The 19,108-nt window shown below is 41.7% G+C and overlaps 1 protein-coding gene across 1 annotated transcript in view; it reads right to left on the bottom strand.

The window, feature by feature from the left end:
- The window catches only part of LOC135909525 (uncharacterized), a 106,904-nt gene that overhangs the window by 81,144 nt on the left and 6,652 nt on the right, over nt 1-19,108 (bottom strand). Inside the window, exons 3-10 of the mRNA XM_070539366.1 lie at nt 17,906-18,035; nt 14,665-14,753; nt 14,456-14,562; nt 11,585-11,652; nt 9,994-10,080; nt 7,635-7,798; nt 6,509-6,612; nt 4,197-4,297 (exon numbers count right to left, since the gene is read on the bottom strand). Coding sequence (XP_070395467.1) covers nt 4,197-4,297; nt 6,509-6,612; nt 7,635-7,798; nt 9,994-10,077 — 453 coding nt within the window. The 5' untranslated portion in view covers nt 10,078-10,080; nt 11,585-11,652; nt 14,456-14,562; nt 14,665-14,753; nt 17,906-18,035. The remainder of the gene's footprint in view (nt 1-4,196; nt 4,298-6,508; nt 6,613-7,634; nt 7,799-9,993; nt 10,081-11,584; nt 11,653-14,455; nt 14,563-14,664; nt 14,754-17,905; nt 18,036-19,108) is intronic.

Genomic DNA, 19,108 nt, shown 5'->3' with positions numbered 1-19,108 from the left:
TAACCCTTCATCACCCTGCGTGCGTTCCACGTATTTCGCTGGCCCTCGCTCGCCTGTCACGTCTGGGGTCTGCGTTCCATTATCACGCATATTCTCGGTCACAATGGCGGCCCTGTTCAGCTTTTCCTCGGCTGCTTCAAGTCTCTTTTCAACTACCTTCTGCGCATCACACTCTCTGTTCAGCTCATTTTTGAGCTTTTGCACCTATTTGAGAAGCTCTTCCTGGAAAGCCTCCATTTTATGCAGCCTAGTATCAACATCACATTATGTGCCGGTTGCTTCGACGCGTTCTCTATTCTCATCCATCTCCTCATCTGCCTTGAGGAGATGGATGTGGGAAGCAGGCAGTACGCAGGGGGTCCCCCTGCGTACTGCCTGCTTTACCGGCTTTCTCGCCATGTATTGCACGGCTTTTTGCAAATACTGTAATACTCTAATAATGCTACTACTGATGCAAGTATGCCTCTATCACAGGTTTTTTTATTCCATACCTCGTGACAGCCAGCTGGTCCAGCTGGCTCATCGTGTTCGTCGAACAGGCCATCCGAACTCCGTAATCCCACCACAAGCCCGCACCAGTACGTTCCTGCAGTCATTCTTCGTCCGAACTGCCCGAGACTGGAATGGCCTTCCCAGACAAGCTGCACTCATCCGCGATACAGCACGCTTTAGATCTGCCATTGAGTGTTCCCACTCATCTTTCTAATTTCCACATCATCAATCCCGCCTTTTACATGCCCACCCGTCATGTAATGTCCTATTTTGGACCCTTGAGGTATTATTAAATAAATAAAAAATAAATAAATAAAAGTAGTATAATACTTCTTCCTCTCTGGCTTGTGCGATCCGGCGCGGATCTGCTTGAAAGTATTAGTGTCGTGTGCTGCGGAACAGGAATTTCGGGGTGTTTTAGTTCGTGCTTTGTGATATTTACGCAATACCCGTTCATATAAGGTCGTCAGAGAAGCCTTTCGGTGCATTGGTAACTACAATACGCGAAAATATGTCTTGGGTGCGCGAAGATGTGGCGGGTATTATCAGCCTCGATGTGTGCATGTGTCGTGAACTATTTTGCGTATATCCGTGTTAATTCAACGCAGAGAACCGGCGTCTCTGTATTGCCAGCATGAAGTGATAAATCTGCTCACTATCTGATCGCTTGGTTCAGGACTACAACATAAGAGCGCATGCTAATGTCCGGCCAGCCTAAGGCAATCATGAAACGTCTATGCAGCAGGCGCTATCAAATATTTGTGATACACTAGCATCGTTCCCAAGCATTTAAAGTCTAGTAGACTTGAAATTACTATAAGTTTACGTTAGCTTACTGCATGAAGCCGATGCCGCTGCTCAACACAGCGATCACTGCGGCTGGCGAACCAGCATGATACATATATAAGCTATGCGCTTCCGCATTGCCTTTTTGCAGTGTAAAGCCAAAATATTCGAGTGGAATCACATGAAAAGAATGTGATGGCTATTTTTGAGGGCAGAATTTCCGTAATACGTGTGAATGTATCGTAGAGAACGTAACAAACACAACTCGAAAAAAAATTGCTTATCATCCTCTTTCTCGAAAAAGAAAGAGAAAACGTGCTAACGCTGCAGTACAACTTCGCACAGTCACGCCGCACAACGATTATACATCTATGAAATTTGATGCCGCATGCTTGGACCAAGTGCTATACAGAAGAAATATATATTTAATCCAGCACCTACAACTGCTGAGGACGCTCGGCTCGGGCAGTTTGTAAACGGTCACTTTGCTGGATAGGTATAGTTCACACTGAAAGGTATTAACGAAAACTATTTTATTCATGTGTACCTGATCCACCGAACCAAGTACTCACGCACTCTGATATGCAACTAATACTTTGAACGCTTGTAAAAGTATCACAGCACAGCTCTTGACGTAGCAGAACTGTACCCATGCTGTTATGATCGTCGCGTGTTTCGTTGGTCCTAAACCACAGCGTAGAACTAGCAGATAATACTGCAATAACGTCACAATAATGAATAGAACTTTCAGAAATACACAATTGGCCTCCGAGGCTGATTGAAGGCTCAAACATGCGCGCACAAATCGCGCTGCTGGCTTCGTCCGCCTCACCGCCAGCAGAAAGTCCGGCCATACCGACTTAAAGCACTTCAGTACGTCTCACAGAATCGTTTTCCACGTAGAAGACGCCACGTCACACTAAAAGTACCATGCAAGCGCAAAAACTACACCAGACACTGCCATGCACACCAGACAACAGACACCTGCCATGCACAACGGAGCGCTCGCCCAAGCAAGCCTGCCGACTGCTCGTAGAGGGCGCCACTGCGTAGCAATATGGTGGTGCCTACGAAAAAAAAAATGGCTGTGGCTTAGGTAAGGTTAAGCCCAGGATGCGAAGCATACTAGCCTTTATTTTAGTTGTTGAACCACTGTTTAGCCTGGTGAACTGCTGTTGCTTGGCTATATTTGGTTAGGCTAGACGAAGAAGCAACTCATGCATTACTGCTTCACATTCAAGAGTGGAACGCGACAGCGTTCCCGTCGACCCGCCAAGGGGTGTAAGACAATGGGCTACAGGGCAGCGACTACGCGCCCCGCATTGGACGCGGTGAGCGTCGAGCAAAGCAGCGTTCGGCGCGGCAACGAAATCTGCGCCTGAGCAAGAGACGCACGCCTTAGAAACAGCTCGTTTCTAAGGCAACACCGCATTCACTAGAGGCGCTTTTGTACCGCTTTGAAGCATCGTACTCGTGGCTCAGTGGTAGCGTCTCCTTCCCACACTCCGGAGACCCTGGTTCGATTCCCACCCAGCCCGTCACGCAAGAGTTGAGCCAAAGCCACTTCTCCTCTGTCGTGACGTCACGGTGTCACGTGGTTTCAAGGCGACACCGCCGCGCCTGAGGAGCTGGGTTGAGCTCTCGTAATATGCTTCGCATAAAAACGGTGTATATACGCTACGCTGCATGCGTCTCGCATCACAAGTGGCACGCTACGACGCTAACGATGATGATGATGACGATTTAATGGCATTTCCTTTAAAACGGGACCTTGGCAAGCAATCAACTAGCCTGCATGAATTAATTAGATGAGTCATGCTCACCTTTTATTACATCAATACTGTGACGGCAGTGACATGTAGGCGAAGGATATATTTACAACATATTTACAAGGAAAGCTAGGGCAAGAGACGATGTCTGATTCGAGCCATGTGTAAGCGGCCTCATCGTCGCCTTCGTCGCTCTGGGAAACCTGGCGTCCATCCGTTTATGAATAACTCCAAAACATCAACCTTCGGTGGTGGAATTACCGTGCTGGCACTTGCAACGAAGGTCAGGGTCTATAAGGGCAATACGGCTTCAGCCGGGAAATGTGAACAGCATTTGGTAACGAGGAGGTCGGGGGGAAGAAGCAGGGCCCAAAGGTATGTTCTCGGAACTCGCGTCGCCGAGTTGATGCCGCAGAATTTCTTTTTTGTAAATTCCATTTTTATATACCATTACTGATTTTTGTACTTTAGGGCATTGTGGGTGCAAGGGGAGTAACGATACTACGATATTATTGAAGGAGCAACGATATTCTGCATTGCTGTGTAGGCATATTGAGCAATGCAGAAGCAACTCAGAAAAAGTAATAAAAACGGGTTAAGTTTTTCAATCATAAATACGGCGCTCGACAAATTACATACTGTAGGAAGAAACTCTGTGGGAAGGAGCAAAAAAGAGCAGAAAGGCATGCGAACCGTGGCAGGTTGTTCATGTCATGTGTAGCGGGAGGAAAAAATTCACGTTTAAAAATGCAACTGCTGATTGTTACTAGTGCATGTTTAAGGCGTGATAAGGAACGATGAGTCTGGAGGGCTTTTTCGTTTTCTACTTTTTTGGTATGCATTATCTCATTGAACAAAGACAAAATATATATAACGAGAAATATAAATGATAGAAATGCTTTTTGTTCGCATGAAGATTTTTTAACAACGACTACTTAAGCCTATGTAGGCTATATAGGCTATGTAGTGCGAACGTTATCCAAATAGATGAGAGTAAACGCTTAAGAAATTTATGTGTAATCACGCGAGAAGCAGTTTTCCGGATTCATCAAAGTATATTGCTCAAATTAAAAATGGGGCCCCTAATTATTTTTAACAGTTGTTTTGACTTTCAGGAAGACAGGTGCAACAAAACAAGGGTACGCTTACCCATTCACCTTCAGTTGAACTGATAAATCCTAACTTCTGCCACATTATCGCGAAGCGGCGGTTTACGTGCAGGACGTTTCTACTGGCGCTCCGGCACTCCCCTGCGTAAATAATCCAAGGCACGCCATGAGGTTACATTTGTGTCCCTTATTAGGGTAACCTCATCTGACTGCTAGCTGTAGTCACAATCTTGAACTCACGTTAGATAATATTTGCAAACACATTTCGCCACCGCTGTAATCCGTTCTACAGTGCTCTGTAACAAGTAACGTACCTTAGTGACGACCCGAGAATGTGCATCATATACATAAAGTTACGCACGAAGCACCAATTATCTTTTAGTGGGTGCTTAATTAGTGAAACTCGTGGAGATAAGTTGCACGACAGCTTCTGAGGCACCCAAAAAAGGCTGAAATATAGCCTGGACGATAATTGACACAATGAAACGTGAACAATTTGGAAGGCAGTATTGAGTTGTTTTGTTGTATTGAATTTTGCTTCTTTGTGCGCGACGAGCACCGCAATTAGCGCACACTGTATGGATAAAATACCCCGCAATGTGTGCCACTGCGTCTACAAATATATTAAGAAGATTAAACGAGTAGGACTCGTATTGACAGACTTACAAACTCAGCTGAAACTAGCTGCACTTCACAGGCTAGAAGAGCGTTGCTTTTAACCACATCATGAGATAATGCAGCTCGCCTCGGATTGGTACATCATTTTGTATGCTACAGTTCTCTCTACCCGACAAACAAGAAAATTGTCATTTTAATAACTTGTGCCCAAGCACGAATAATACGTGGCTTTCCTTTGGAAGATTACACCAATGAACGAGTGAACAGTAAAACAATTTCACCGCACCACGGTTATGTCACAGCTCCTGTGGTTAGATTAGTAGATAAGCCTAACGTTATGCTGAGATAGTTCTGCACTTTCGGGCGAAGAACAGCGTCCCATGATGCAGCTAAAAGTGCATATCTGGATACAGTAAACAAGGAACTGTGTTTCGAGTAAAGTTGGTGTTATATAAACTTCGCTAACTAGTGCTTATACCGTCAATAATACTACTGATAAATCTGTAACAAGACGACCACGTCGGGCTCCAACAATAAAAAATGCACATGCCGTAACTTTTCTAAACATGCCCTGGAAATGCCGAGCGCGAGAACACGTGTTGCTACATTAAAATATTCTCCAAAATTTGCTGATTTTACAAGCCTTTTAAATTCACACAAAGAAAACCTATCAAGTAAACAATGCCAGAAAAAAACAGCCAAATTAGTGCAATAGTTACTTGGTGGGACACACTGCCGAAATAGGTTTCTTGCATAAGATTGTGCGTAAAGAAATGGTAGTTACAAGGGCCTCAAGTATAACCGACGATGTTCCTGCGGTTCTCAGGAATACACCAGCATGGAACTTTTACATAACCACTCGTTACATGCAGGGTAAAATGTGCAAGAGGTCCAAAAACCTTTCCTATTACAATAACCTGCAATGTCACCTGTAGTGGCCAGCACCAACTGCATGTGGAACTCACAATCAGCGAACGGAATTAGCCATATCCAAGCATAGAACGAATTAGGGTATATGTATTTACTCTGATTTCATTCATGGCTTTTCACGCAGAAGACCTGAGTATGCAGAAATACATTGTTCAGAAGTTTACTGTTTGCAACGCATGCGCATGGCTGTTCAGTTTAAGCAGCAATTGTCATGATTTAAAATAATCCAAGGACGCTAAATAATTTCTAAAAGGCCCTTGAGATCCACTAGCGATGTGGTTTTAAAATAAATTATTTTGCACATCGGGTAGGCCTAATTAGGTCAAGCTGGGAACGTAAAAGTTGGAAGAGGGAGCGAGGTTTTTATGAGAGCTCGCAAAGTAATCATAAGCCCCGACGCGCTTCAAAGCGCTACCTCTCTCAGCTACATCAAAAGCAAAGTCTACTGTGATCTCAGCTATTAAGCGAGAAAATGGTAAAAGACACTAAAATGCCAGCACGCTATCGCTGTCCTTTCATATACACGCAAAAAATCCTCTCCATTTCTTATCTACCATCTCCTGTCTCTCCACCCAAGACATTAAATCAGTAACCAGCCCCTGAGAATATAGCAGCTATGTACTAAATGAAGAAAACAATCTTCCCAGTAACATAATACCTGATTAGGAAATGTTTGCTTAGACTGAAAAGAAAGTTGGAATTGTGTCATCAGATAACAATGCTGGGGTTATAAAAGCTCAAATAAATGCTAGTAGCAAATAATCTGCGCAGCCAGACGCTCCTAAAGCAGGACTCTGCACATACCAGTGACGAGACTTGCGAGCACTCCAAGCAGGACCGTAGAAAAAGAACCAATGAAACTTCCCCAGAAAGGAGACACTAGAAAAAGGTTCCCATCATTCTGCAACCTGTGCAAGAAAAAAAAAAGAAGTTTAACCTGTGAGCGGCTCTTCGGAGTCTACATAAAATTCAGTGCTTGCTGTATGTTAAAATTCTCTTTCTCGAATTAGCATTTGCCCTATAGATGGCTGCATTTTGAAGGCATAATTTTGTTCTCGGTGGAAGAACAAAGTTAGTGAGAGTATTAGGGGACATTGGCAATGCTCATGTACTGCCTAATTATCATCGTGTGACATTGATGCGAACTTAGCGGTTTTCTTCCTATATTCTGCGATTTCTGGCTGCTTTCAGGTAACCTTCAGGAAGCCTAAATTATGAAATATTTTAAGAAACTTTTCAGTAGCAGGTGATCCGTAACTGTTGTACCTACTGTAGCAACACTAATCATAAACAATTTAAAAACGATCTTGCCTTCTGAATTCTTTCTATGCATGCTTTGATTCCAAAAACTAGGCATTTGTGTTTTTTTAATGTTGAGCGAGCTCACAATAACAGCGGTTGTTATTATGACAATTGAAGGGTACTCAAAATATATATTTTTACTTCAACAAGAATTTTATCAAGAAGTAGAACTGGACTTAAACCTTGCGCTTTCAGACTGGTTCTTGAACGCTTCATTTCATACCATGCTAGTCATCTACAGAAAAAATCAAAATGCGCAGTCAATTACTGCTGCAGTCGCTTATCGTGCAAGAAGAGCGCTTCCTAATACCTATAATGTTGTCCGAATATTTATTTCTTTATGAAGAGAAAGCTATCATTGAAAAACTTTGCGCCACCAACTGAGTGGTGGCGTGTTTCGTGATTTTTAGTCATCACCATTCCTCTGGAATGTGTCTTCTCTCCTTAGGACAGATGTAACACTTCCTTGCAGTTATCTTCTTTCAGCAATATGGTCACTAATTTTGGGTTTGAAAATTCAGAAAAGGTAATTGGCATTTGGTATCCAGTGATTCTATAGTCAAACATTATTAAGATTGGTACGATGTTTTTAAACATTTAAGAAAAAATTCCAGCGGCTTAGACATACCTGTAATTGGACATCATAATTGAGCTGTTTTTGTAGTGGGTGACATTTTCAGGGCAGAAGTCAAGCGTGACTTCCATTTGGGGTGACCTTACTCCACCGCGTAATCTCTGCCACACCAAGAATAACTGACCGACGAACGTGAGCACTGTCGATATTCCGGCGCCCTAGGGAAATCCACACAACGTACTGTCACTTGCCAGGATAACGGCAAAATAAAAAAAAAGTTATTTGCAAAGCCTTCAGGTAACCTATCTCGTGCTTATGATGTAAACATCTTCATTATTATTGCTACTTAAAGCGCACAGGGAAAACACGAACAAAGAAGATAGACGAAAGGCAAGCGCATGTGTTTCGTCTCTCTTTGTCCGTGTTTTAGTGCGCTCTGTAATTAATACTGCAGATGTACCGACTCCCCGATCTAGGTACTGTAGTGCACTTTTCTAGCACTTGGATTTATCTATAGGTAATATGCGACAAACATTTTTTTATGCTGCGAGCCTTATCTGTATACTCTTCCGAGATCTCTTCCGACCCTGAATACAGTGCTTTTGCTTTCTTAGGTTTAGAAAAATCGGTTTTTGGTCCAACATTGATTCTTGCTTACCTTGTGTCTGCAAAGAACAAAATTGACATCTTCACTGCGGCAACTAATTCCATGGCCACGGAAGTCTGCTAGTCAGCTTATGTTACCTGATGAAATGTAGCCAATTACTAAGTGACAGCGTTGCGAGGGGCTACAGGAGTAACGTGTAAGTCTTTGTATAAATGTAGAAAATCGCCTGCCAGTGCGAATGATGGCGGGCACATTTGACTTTTTCGCTATTCCAGATGTGATAAGCCGGCTAATGGTCTCTGGAATCAGCAACAGCTGCTTCTGAGATTTCCGAAAAACAGAAGCTTGAAAGACTGATATTGCTATGAGAAATGACAGTTTTTGAGTTCTAGCGGGTAGCTGGAAGGCAATACAAGGATATGCACATGTCAAGTCTGCAGTTTAATGTCAAAATAAATTTATAGCAAGAGCTCTTAAGTCCGCGAACATTGCAGTTTGTGGAGGTTCACTGTACATTGCGGCTTGTGTCTGAAGGCTCCCCGATGTACGGCGAGAAGTGAAATACATAAGCTAAAGCCCATAAAAACTGTAGCGGGTACCACATCCTGGTAACTGTGCCTAGTATTGCTTTAGAACAAATTTTTTATTGTACGATGAAGCGCCAACACAAATATAATGTACGAAGAAGATCAGCTTAGTATGAAGTGGAGTGACATGTTCCGATATATATCGGCTGTGGTCAAATGGAGACGCCTGAAATCTCTACGACGTTTATTGGACTTAGAAACGCTCCGATATTCTGAATTTTTCGCAGAGTCACTGATTTTCTTTTGAATTAGAGTCGTAACATTCCGATGTTGCCAATTGCAGGATTTAAATATGTAATTAAAATCTGACCCCGTCTAGCCCTACACGGATTAGTGAGCACCTTACCAAGCATACTGATACGCACAACTCAGCATCGCGCTCATCGCTATTGCTGTGCCTGGAGTGCAACTTGCTTTTGTGGGTATAAGTTCGCCCAATAACAAGTTGGTTTTGTAATTCACAGTTTTACAGTTGCATTATATTGCGTCAATACAAGTGTATGTATATATATATATATATATATATATATATATATATATATATATATATATATATATAAATATATATATATATATATATATATATATATATTTATATATAAATATATATATATATATATATATATATATATATATATATATATATATATATATATATATATATATATGCTCGTGGAGGTTGCTTTGTGGTTATGGTCTTGGGTAAGCATGAGGTCGAGGGATTCAATCCCGGCCAGGGCGGCCGCCTTTCGATTGCGCCAAAGCGCGAAAGCCCCCGTGTACTTAGATTTAGGCGCAGGTTAAAGAAACCCAGGTGGTCCAAATTTTGGAAATCTCTCACTACGTCATGCCACGTAGCCAGATCGTGGTGTGCCCACGTAAAATCTCATTACTGAATGATATACAACCGTTAACTGAAGGTTATTATTTAAATAAATAAAAATTGTGCGTAATGTACCATAAGCAGCAATATCACTGCCGCTGTTATGTGTTCGGAACTCGCGAGTGAGAATAGCGGATCATTTTTTTTAACCAATTACTGTTCTACAAAGGGGTATACATCAAAATACTTGTTTTACAAATTTGTACCTTACAAAGTAACTCTCGAAGATGTCTAAACAGAAGAAAAAACGAATTGCTTGAGGGAGGGCTCAGATACCTAAGTACACAGTCTTGTAGCGCTAGCGAGAGAGTGCAGTAGAGAAATACCCTTACGTACCTTGGCGTGCACAAATGGGAATGCGACAGCGAGAATCAGCAGGCCCAACAATGGACCGGCCGCGGCGGAGTGGACCATAATCATAGCCTGGACGGAAGAAAGCTTAGTAGGAATCTTTCATGTTCATTACACACAATTCTCATTATGTCACTGCCGTGATACTCTCTGCACGAGTGAAATATTTTAGATCAGACCTTTCCTGGCATTTGGTATCCAGTGATTCTATAGTCAAACATTAATAAGATTGGTACGATGTTTTTAAACATTTAAGAAAAAATTCCAGCGGCTTAGACATACCTGTAATTGGACATCATAATTGAGCTGTTTTTGTAGTGGGTGACATTTTCAGGGCAGAAGTCAAGCGTGACTATATGCTTCATGAGAATACATATTATCCAAGCCATGCCATATCAGCATTAAAATTCAACTTTTCATTTTTCATATGTCTTATTATATTGAATAATGAACACAGTGTTATGTGGGCGTGCTTCACCTCAGGGACATCAGAAGAATGTATGCGTTTTCACCGTCAAACTATTCTTTAGAAGCCTTACTACAATTTACATATTGAAAGTGCGTGTGACCAATGCTCCTATCTGTTGCGCTCCTACGCATTTTCATTATTTTACTCTGTGGCAAAACGGAGTTGAAAGCAGCTAGTCGTTTCCTAGAGTATTTGATTTTCCAGACATGTTGTAAAGTGCAGGGAATCGAATATGTTAACGTTACTTTGCTGTGCACTGTAAGTTCAGTAAGAATAAATAATTTCAATCATTCAGGTTGTACGTATTTTATTGATATGTTCAAGGAGAAAGGAATACTGGCAGTTCAAAGGAAACGTCAAGATTGAAACCTAATTACTCTTGCAATGCGTCGGGTGCTACAGCCGCATGGCTCATATTATTGTGATCAAGACATTCGTAGTGATCTAGACGCTGGAAACGTTATACGCTCATGAGGTTCAGTATCTGGGAGAAAACTTTTAAAATAGAGAAGGAGAAGGGGGCGCCATTCTTTGCTTGCTGACGACTAATTTTGGTGGAAGAAATTATTTCTTACAACATAAGTACACCGTCGGAAGCAAGTGTAACATCTTCCATTACTAATTCAATAGAGATTGTTGTGATGAGGCACTTTATTATTATTCTCACTAATAATTCGGGGATATATCCAAAACATCTGTTTCAGTTTTCTACCTGATGTATCGGAGAGCAGCATTCAAATGCATACATGTATAAAGATATGAAAAAGCGGGAACATCAGGTGCACTGAACACTTTCCTGAATGGAAATAAGGATATAATTGAAAAAATATCTCATAGCTTGGCTTTTCGCTACATCGCAGGCATGTTCAATGTATAAGTTGCCGCACGACCTATTCAACACAAATGTTTCTTTTAGTCAGGCTCCAAGAACGCAGCACTTCGGAATAGTCACACATCTAGGTGGAGCCAAGAAAGTGCTTTTTAAACTGCTATCGCTTGTCAAACACAGATAGAGGTTCCGGTATATATATAGAAGTTATTCGTTGACGTGCATATTATTTCACGAAATTTTGAATTACAGGCAGCAGACTATCCAAAAGCACTCACCTTTGTCACCGATCACATCTTTACACATATACAGCTGTACACTGTCATGACCGCACCAAGAAAAAATGCTTGAGAAAAAGAACATAATAAAAACATCAGGCTACATGGGTGAATTAAGAAACAACACTATTTAATAATTATTTTTATTGCACCATTGCAATATATTGCAAATAAATCTCGCGATACCTAAAGCACCACGATACTAGTCCCACGGCACCTTTTGTGGGCTATCGTGGGTTTCTTTCAGACTGCAAACATTTTTTTAATGTTTTATGTATACAGAAACTGAAAGCTGACTTGCGCGCTTTTCAGGATGGTTTTTATTCTTTTCAATGACACTTTCTCTCGAAAAATTTAAATAAGCTTATTTTTTTAGTTTATTCATGAAATAGTGTCGGCTTTGAAGGGCCAAGCAGGAGGGGTAATGTACTGTACTAAAGAGAATAGATAGAATCAATGTAAAACACAAAGATATTGCGTCAAGCACGTTAGAGAAGTAAAATGGGACACCATACAAGCAAAGGTATGGTATCAAGAACTTTATTTAGGTCCTGAGGGATCAGTCTGGGACTGATGCGGGCTGTCTTGCATAAAATGATTTGTGGGCTCTGTTGCATTTTAATTGCATAATGATGCGGGCTGTGTTGCATAAAATGAGTTTGCTACATGCAATCAATGAAGCAACTCATTTTATGCAACACAGCTTCAGTAGTAAAAATGTATAACTAGTAAATAAACGGGCAAAACAACACCAAGACAAACAATACCGTGTTAATATGGCAGCAGGCTTAATAACTGGGTAATTAAACGCGAAAAACTAAGCCAGCTTTATTAGATATATGTTCAGTGGAGTCAATCCTGGTCAGTTCAATGGGTAGATAGTACCACTGTCTTATTGTGTTAGCGAAGAAAGGAAGAATATCTTAAAACGCTCGTTCTGGCGCTGTAAGGTGGTACTGACACAGAGTGACAATGCCTTGTTCTGCTGGCGGTAAGTGGATGTATGTAAGACTGTGAACAAAGAGACAATTTCCCTTTATTAAGAAAAAAAATTGATGTATGTGGATATTGCTTTCTAATTGCAACGTCTGAAAATTGTGTTCAATTGCTAGCTGGCTTGGGTAGTCAGTTGTGCAATATTTCGGAAAGACAAACCTTACTGCTTTACGCTGAATCATTTATTCGTAGCAATTTGTTTTTTCGACTTTTCAAATAAATATGTCCTTTAGTAGAGATACAAAGGTGGCATCGATCATGCGTCTATGAAAGGCCTCGATCTTGTTTCATTTATTTATTTTTTTGTATGCGGCCGTGACCAAAGATTTGTGTAGTAAAAGTGTTTGATCACGTGGTTAATGTGTAACCAAACCTGACCTGTCAGCGCTGTAGCGCCATAGTTTTATGAGGAGGCAGATAATTCTGAGAGGCACCTCGTAATTTTATTCTCCGCTTCTACGAGAAACTTAAGAACTTTCAAGGAAATAATTCAGTTCAGATCGACATTTTTTGCCCGCAGTGATTTTTTTTATTTCTTGAATAAGCCTCACCAAGTTTTTCTGTAATTGTGATGTGTCATTTATAGGTTTGCGATACGCGTTACTAACTGTAGACAAACCGTGTGGCACCTAGCCGGCATTGCCACCGTGTCACCCAATAACTGCAAGTAGTTACGATCTACTTGCGTAGCACGATGATGACCCTAGGGACAAGCAGCCTTTCGAACACAATCCTTGTAACCAGTCGCTGAGTGAAACAACAAAAAACCCGCCTGCAAGAATAAATGGGCATGTAGTTTCCTGTTTGCATTAAAATGAATAGTGAATAAGCCCGGGAGCTCCTATAATCGAACGCCAACAATAGCCTTCCGTCCACACCTAGCAAGAGCAGGTGTCCCTTTCTAGCAGAACTTAGGTTTAACACGTCATATCAGTTTCTACGGACGCCATCAGTGCATCTGACTCTGAATATGCGCTTATTGATAAAAATTATTTAATGCTCAATTTTTGTCTCCTTAACATCAAACAAATAGGCTTACTTTTGTAGGGCAACCGCAAACGAAGCCGGTATCGCAGATAAACCCCGTGTCAACGTTGACCGTTGCTATTGAAGGCAGCCCGTAATCAAACCTGCACTTCTCCCAGTCGTATTGAACTAGACAGGAGATTACAACAATGTATATGGTTACACTATTACCTTAGCTAAATTGCAAATAGAGGCGATGTGTCCTCTGAGGAGAGGGAAAAAAGCCAGTGCAACATCCTTGCCTAAACGATTGTAGTGGCATCGGGATTCGCTTACGAAAGCGGTGCGTTTTCTGAATGTGCACTCATGTACGCACTGTTCATCAAACAATGTGCCATATCGCGCATTCATATTTTATACGTTTTCCGAAGTGCGAAGAGTGTAAAGAAGCAAACGAAGTCAGGAGCAAGGTCCATGCGCCATCCCTCCTTCCATAAACGTCGAATTGGCAATACCATTTTTATTGAGTTGAAGTCAGGACGGTTGAATAAAGTTAATGTTGTAGTACGTTAGAGCGGCGCTTGCGATTACGATAGTATTTATTTGTTGATCTTTACAAGTGGCTGCTCCCCAAGAGTTTTCAAATCTCCTTCAAGCAGCCGTCAGTATGATGATCCTGTACAGCGTAAATGTATTCAACTTGACATTCGGTGTAAACTTCTTGATGTCACTTGTATACTGGCTGTCAGATGCACTGGACTTAGTAATAAGAAATTCACATATATCTAGCAGATAATATTATTTACAATCTAAAATAAAGGTTTTCATGTCTTAGTGACTTGTCCTGTAAAAATAACATCTGCAATATATGCAATATGCAACAAATAGAAACTGTTAATACCTACGCACCTAGAGATTGCGTTACTAAGCGGATATGTGAATTTTCCTTGAAATAAGCAGGTAGGATGTCCATATATATGACTGTGGCCAAAGAATTTATGATTGATGATATGGAGCTGTAAAAATAAAAAAGAACATTCTTTGAATAGTCTTCAAAAGAAAGAAAAAAGATTTTGCACACATGAATACATTGACGAAATATTATTGAGCAACGTTACCTTGTGGCGGCGCTCACAATGGCAGCGAGGAAAATCCCGGTGAATCCAGGAAAATGCACAAGGTATGTCTTAACGTAAAACGGCAAAATCTGTTAGAAAAATAATTGGGTGCTTCACATATAGACAAAACATGCATTATAGTAACGTTCATAGATTGTGTTGTCCACTACTTATGTCCAATGTTATTTCTTGTAAACACTGTATTACCTGATCATCCGTAGAGCTATGCTACATGTGCACTGATCTGTTGCCGTGCGAATCTGTCAATTGTGCACTCACAGGTGGTACGTATCTTGCAAAAGCTACGTGCCCTTTTCGTGTACATATCGTGATGTCAAGTATGGCTTTCGATACTGTGTCACTCATTCTACAGGTTGTTATCGCAGAACTGTATTTGCAGTCATCTAGAGTAAATTTCTTGGACTCCCAAGTGATTTGTTATATTTGAATACGAAATCAATTTTAGGTACTAATAATGAGTATTTCTTTCTTCATAAATTAGTACTTTAGTTTGGCGAGTCTAATTTCCCGCCTTAGTACAGTGTGACGCCTGTAGTTAAAATCATATATTTTATCCCCCACCTTGACCATGAGCGGAGCCAGCTTACACTCCTAGTGCAAATCGTGGGTACAAAAATTTGGCACATACACTTAAGAGTGATAACGTGTTGAAACGAGAGAGCGTGATAATCCCTCTGGTGAAATGTTCCTTTTTGTGCACTCCCTGTGAGCGAAAGTTCTTGCCTTCATTTTGAATGTGGCTAAATCAGGGCAACTGAAAACGCACCAAGCGTCTCAACGCGCACACAACGCGCAGGAGAAAAGAAACACATCCGTGACTTCTTGGGTTCAAAATGAGTTGCAGAGAGGGCTGAAAGCTTCATGACAGTGACCCCGATTCATTCGTGCATGGCACACGTAAGCTTTTCGTGTGCCATGAGGTGTTGTCGTGGCTTGCGGAAGAGTACTTCAGTGTGATTTCCAAGCGCTTTAAAAGAAAACACTAGGACGACGCATGGTTTTAAACATCCCATAAAGATAGCTCATAGACAACATTTTGGGAATGGAGAGATGGTTGTTTGGCGTTACCTACAATGTCTTCTACATGGCCAAGTTTGTTTTGGCAATCTGCCTACTATGATCAGATTCGTCAAATTCTCGATGCTCCAGAAAGCAGAAGTTCAAAAGCAAGGCCAAAGAAAGCGAAGAAGAAAGAGAACATTGTGTTCTTGAGCCCGTCAAACAAAGTCTGCTACAGGCACGGCATTTTCACCAAAAGCGACTGGCGATGCTTAGTTTGGAAGATGTTGTAGAGGAAGATATTGCGAGGGTCTCTGTGAGAATTGCACGCACTAACTTTGGCTGACCCTTACCAGTGTTTCGGCCAACCTGCGTCGCGGCCGAAATACTTGTGCTGTTTGGCTTGTAGTCGTTTGTTATATTCGCGGAGGTTGACTCACTTTGCCACCCTCCCCCCATCTGACTCTATTTGCCTCAATCATTGAGAGAAAACGAGTGAGCTGTTAATTGTATTACTATATTTTATTTAATAGGTCTGCTAGCTTCAGTGTCGTCATTATTGCTAGCCAAGAAAATATGGAGCCAGAAGAAGTTCTTACTGCGTTTTTAAGCATTTTAGTAAAAACAAAAGGTAACCCGAACTTTTTTTTTCCTATTTGTAGTCCACCTACCCTAAGTGTCTCACGTGAGGCAAGCATCGTTCACCGTAAGTGAATTGCACGTGTTTGACTTGCCGAAACTCGATTGGGGGGATCGGATATTTTGCTGTTGCGCAACAAAGCTTTATTTTCTCGAGGGATGTCGGAGGTGGTGATGGGCCATTTTCTAGCAGACGACGGCTTAACTGCGCATGTTCCGTAAAACCTAAAGAAAGAATATCTTTCTGAAGCGAGTTTCATTACTATTCTTTCAGTCATTTATGAACTGCGTTCTCTAACTTTGATAATTGCTCTAAATTTGAATCATTTTAGTTTGCATATATGATCGTAAACAATCCCACATCTGAACACAGTATAAGAAGATTTCTTAACAGCTTGTCAAATTTTATCGCTCAGAATTCTGTGGACATGGAAAGTGCTTTCAATTACAGAAAACCTGCAGCTCTTTTTGAACCCAACGGCAAAGATTGAACAGCTTTGTGTGTACCTGAGCAGATACAGCGCATAGGCGAAGGTGAGAGTGTCACAGACGAAGGAAAAGAGAAACAACCAAACGTTTATTCCTTCGTGGTGCCTATATAGGTGCCACTTCGCAAGAAAAAGAAAGTACGTGAAGGGAGCATGCGTGGAAATAAACGATGTAATATTTTCGATATTTAGGTGCATGGTAGAGAATCGCAGGTGGTCGAATTTCCGAAGTCCGCCACTATGGCGTGCCTCATAATCAGATATTGCGTTCGCCACGTAAAACCTCACAATTTTAATTAATTTTGATATACATGAATACTCGGTCAGGGTGAGCGAAATTCATGGAATGCTTGCACGAGCATCGCCACTCTTCTGGCTGTGGAACAATTCAGTGGTGCTCGCTCATAATTTTGATTTGAGAGTATGACGTATGCTTTCACAAATAGCACCCATCCCCTATCGACGCAATGGAGTGACAGATGGCTATCTTTTCCTTGCTGATTGGCCTTATTTGTGTGTTTACGCAGGCACTCATTCATGCGCCAGGAAACGCACAGTTGGTTCCACGATTGCGTGCGAAAGACCACTTTGTAATATGTCCAACGGTAAGATGCTTTTAAATAACAAAAAATAGAGTAAAAAGACGAGTACATTTCATTGATTTTTTTTGACATGGGAGAACCACGATATCTTTATGAGCCGTGGTGTACACTGGAAGCCCCGAATCTTTTGACCACCTGGGGCTTCTAACCTGCTCCCACTGCACGGTACAATGACGCTTCTTGCATTTCGGCCCCGTCGATGCGGGGCCGCCGCATTCGATATGTGATCCAGCGCTCACAAGCTTAGCAGCGCAACGCAAAACCACCATTCACCGCGACTTATAAACAAAAAAATACAAAAACAAAACGTAAACAGTCATTTGTTTATATTTGCTAGATAACGCAATGCAATTTTGTGCACCACCACAATAAGTTTCCCGTAAGCAGCTTTCGTACTGGCAACCTCAGTTTTCCAACCTTGAAGCTCAGTTGCAGAGCCATAATGCCAATTTGATTACTGAATTGTAGGTTGAAAAAAAAAACGGTGCTTACTTGGTCGTAGCTCTTGACTGCACCTGAAAGTTGAGGGTCACAGCCCCGAAACCAAAGTACCAAGGCGATTGACATGGATAACTGAATAACATATGCAGCAACCAATAGGAAGGAGCCTATGAGAGCAGTCCTGCGAAGAATAAACAAAGTTTGATGAAGCTGTAATATTCCGTGCAAACCTAATAAAGAAGCCATAATGGCGCCTAAAGTGTACATAAAATATGCTTTGGTGCCTTTTTCTTTTTATTGCCAGCACTGAACGTGATTTTGCCCTTTCTGCGCAGATGTGTCATTGTAGGAAAAAAATGGTTACTTAGTTAGTTAGCCATTCCGAACTATGGCCCTTAGATAAATGGGCAAAAACATTGAAAGTAGAAAGCGAATCTGTCAAGAGCAGCACAATAAAACATGGCTACTCTTCGAGCGAGCGTTCAGGGAATTCAAGTGGTCGCTTTTCTACAAAAAGGCATATTATCAGGTAAGAGAGCTTGAGCAAAGACGACGGACAGATGCAAAACAAGAACAGGAAGCATATATCATGAAACGTGGTGGAGTCGGCGGAACACTTACGATGTCACAGCTAACTGTGCTCAATGTACTGCAATTCATCATCATCATCAGCCTGGTTACGCCCACTGCAGGGCAAAGGCTTCTCCCATACATCTCCAACAACCCCGGTCATGTACTAATTGTGGCCATGTCATGCCTACAAACTTAATCTCATCCGCCCACCTAACTTTCTGCCGCCCCTGCTACGCTTCCCTTCCCTTGGGATCCAGTCCGTAACCCTTAATGACCATCGGTTATCTTCCCTCCTCATTACATGTCCTGCCCATGCTCATTTCTTTTTCTTGGTTTCAACTAAGATGTCATTAACTCCCGTTTGTTCTCTCACCCAATCTGCTCTTTTCTTATCCCTTAACGTTACACCTATCATTCTTCTTTCCATAGCTCGTTGCGTCGTCCTCAATTTGAGTAGAACCCTTTTCGTAAGCCTCCAAGTTTCTGCCCCGTAGGTGAGTACTGGTAAGACACAGCTATTACTGCAATTATCGCGCAGTAATCTTGTTTATTTTCACCCCGAATATCGCGTGACGCCTGTCAATGGAACCACACAATAGCGCATCGTGTTTCTGTCGTTCTCTGGAAGATATTCGGCTGCACTACTCTCGTACCAAATTAGCGGGCCGGGTTTAGACGCCG

The sequence above is a fragment of the Dermacentor albipictus genome, chromosome 5 (genome assembly GCF_038994185.2).
Source record: "Dermacentor albipictus isolate Rhodes 1998 colony chromosome 5, USDA_Dalb.pri_finalv2, whole genome shotgun sequence".
NCBI classification, from domain to species: Eukaryota; Metazoa; Arthropoda; class Arachnida; order Ixodida; family Ixodidae; genus Dermacentor; species Dermacentor albipictus.
The sequence above is the reverse complement of the archived record's forward strand: the minus strand, read 5'-3'. Positions and strand labels throughout refer to the sequence as shown.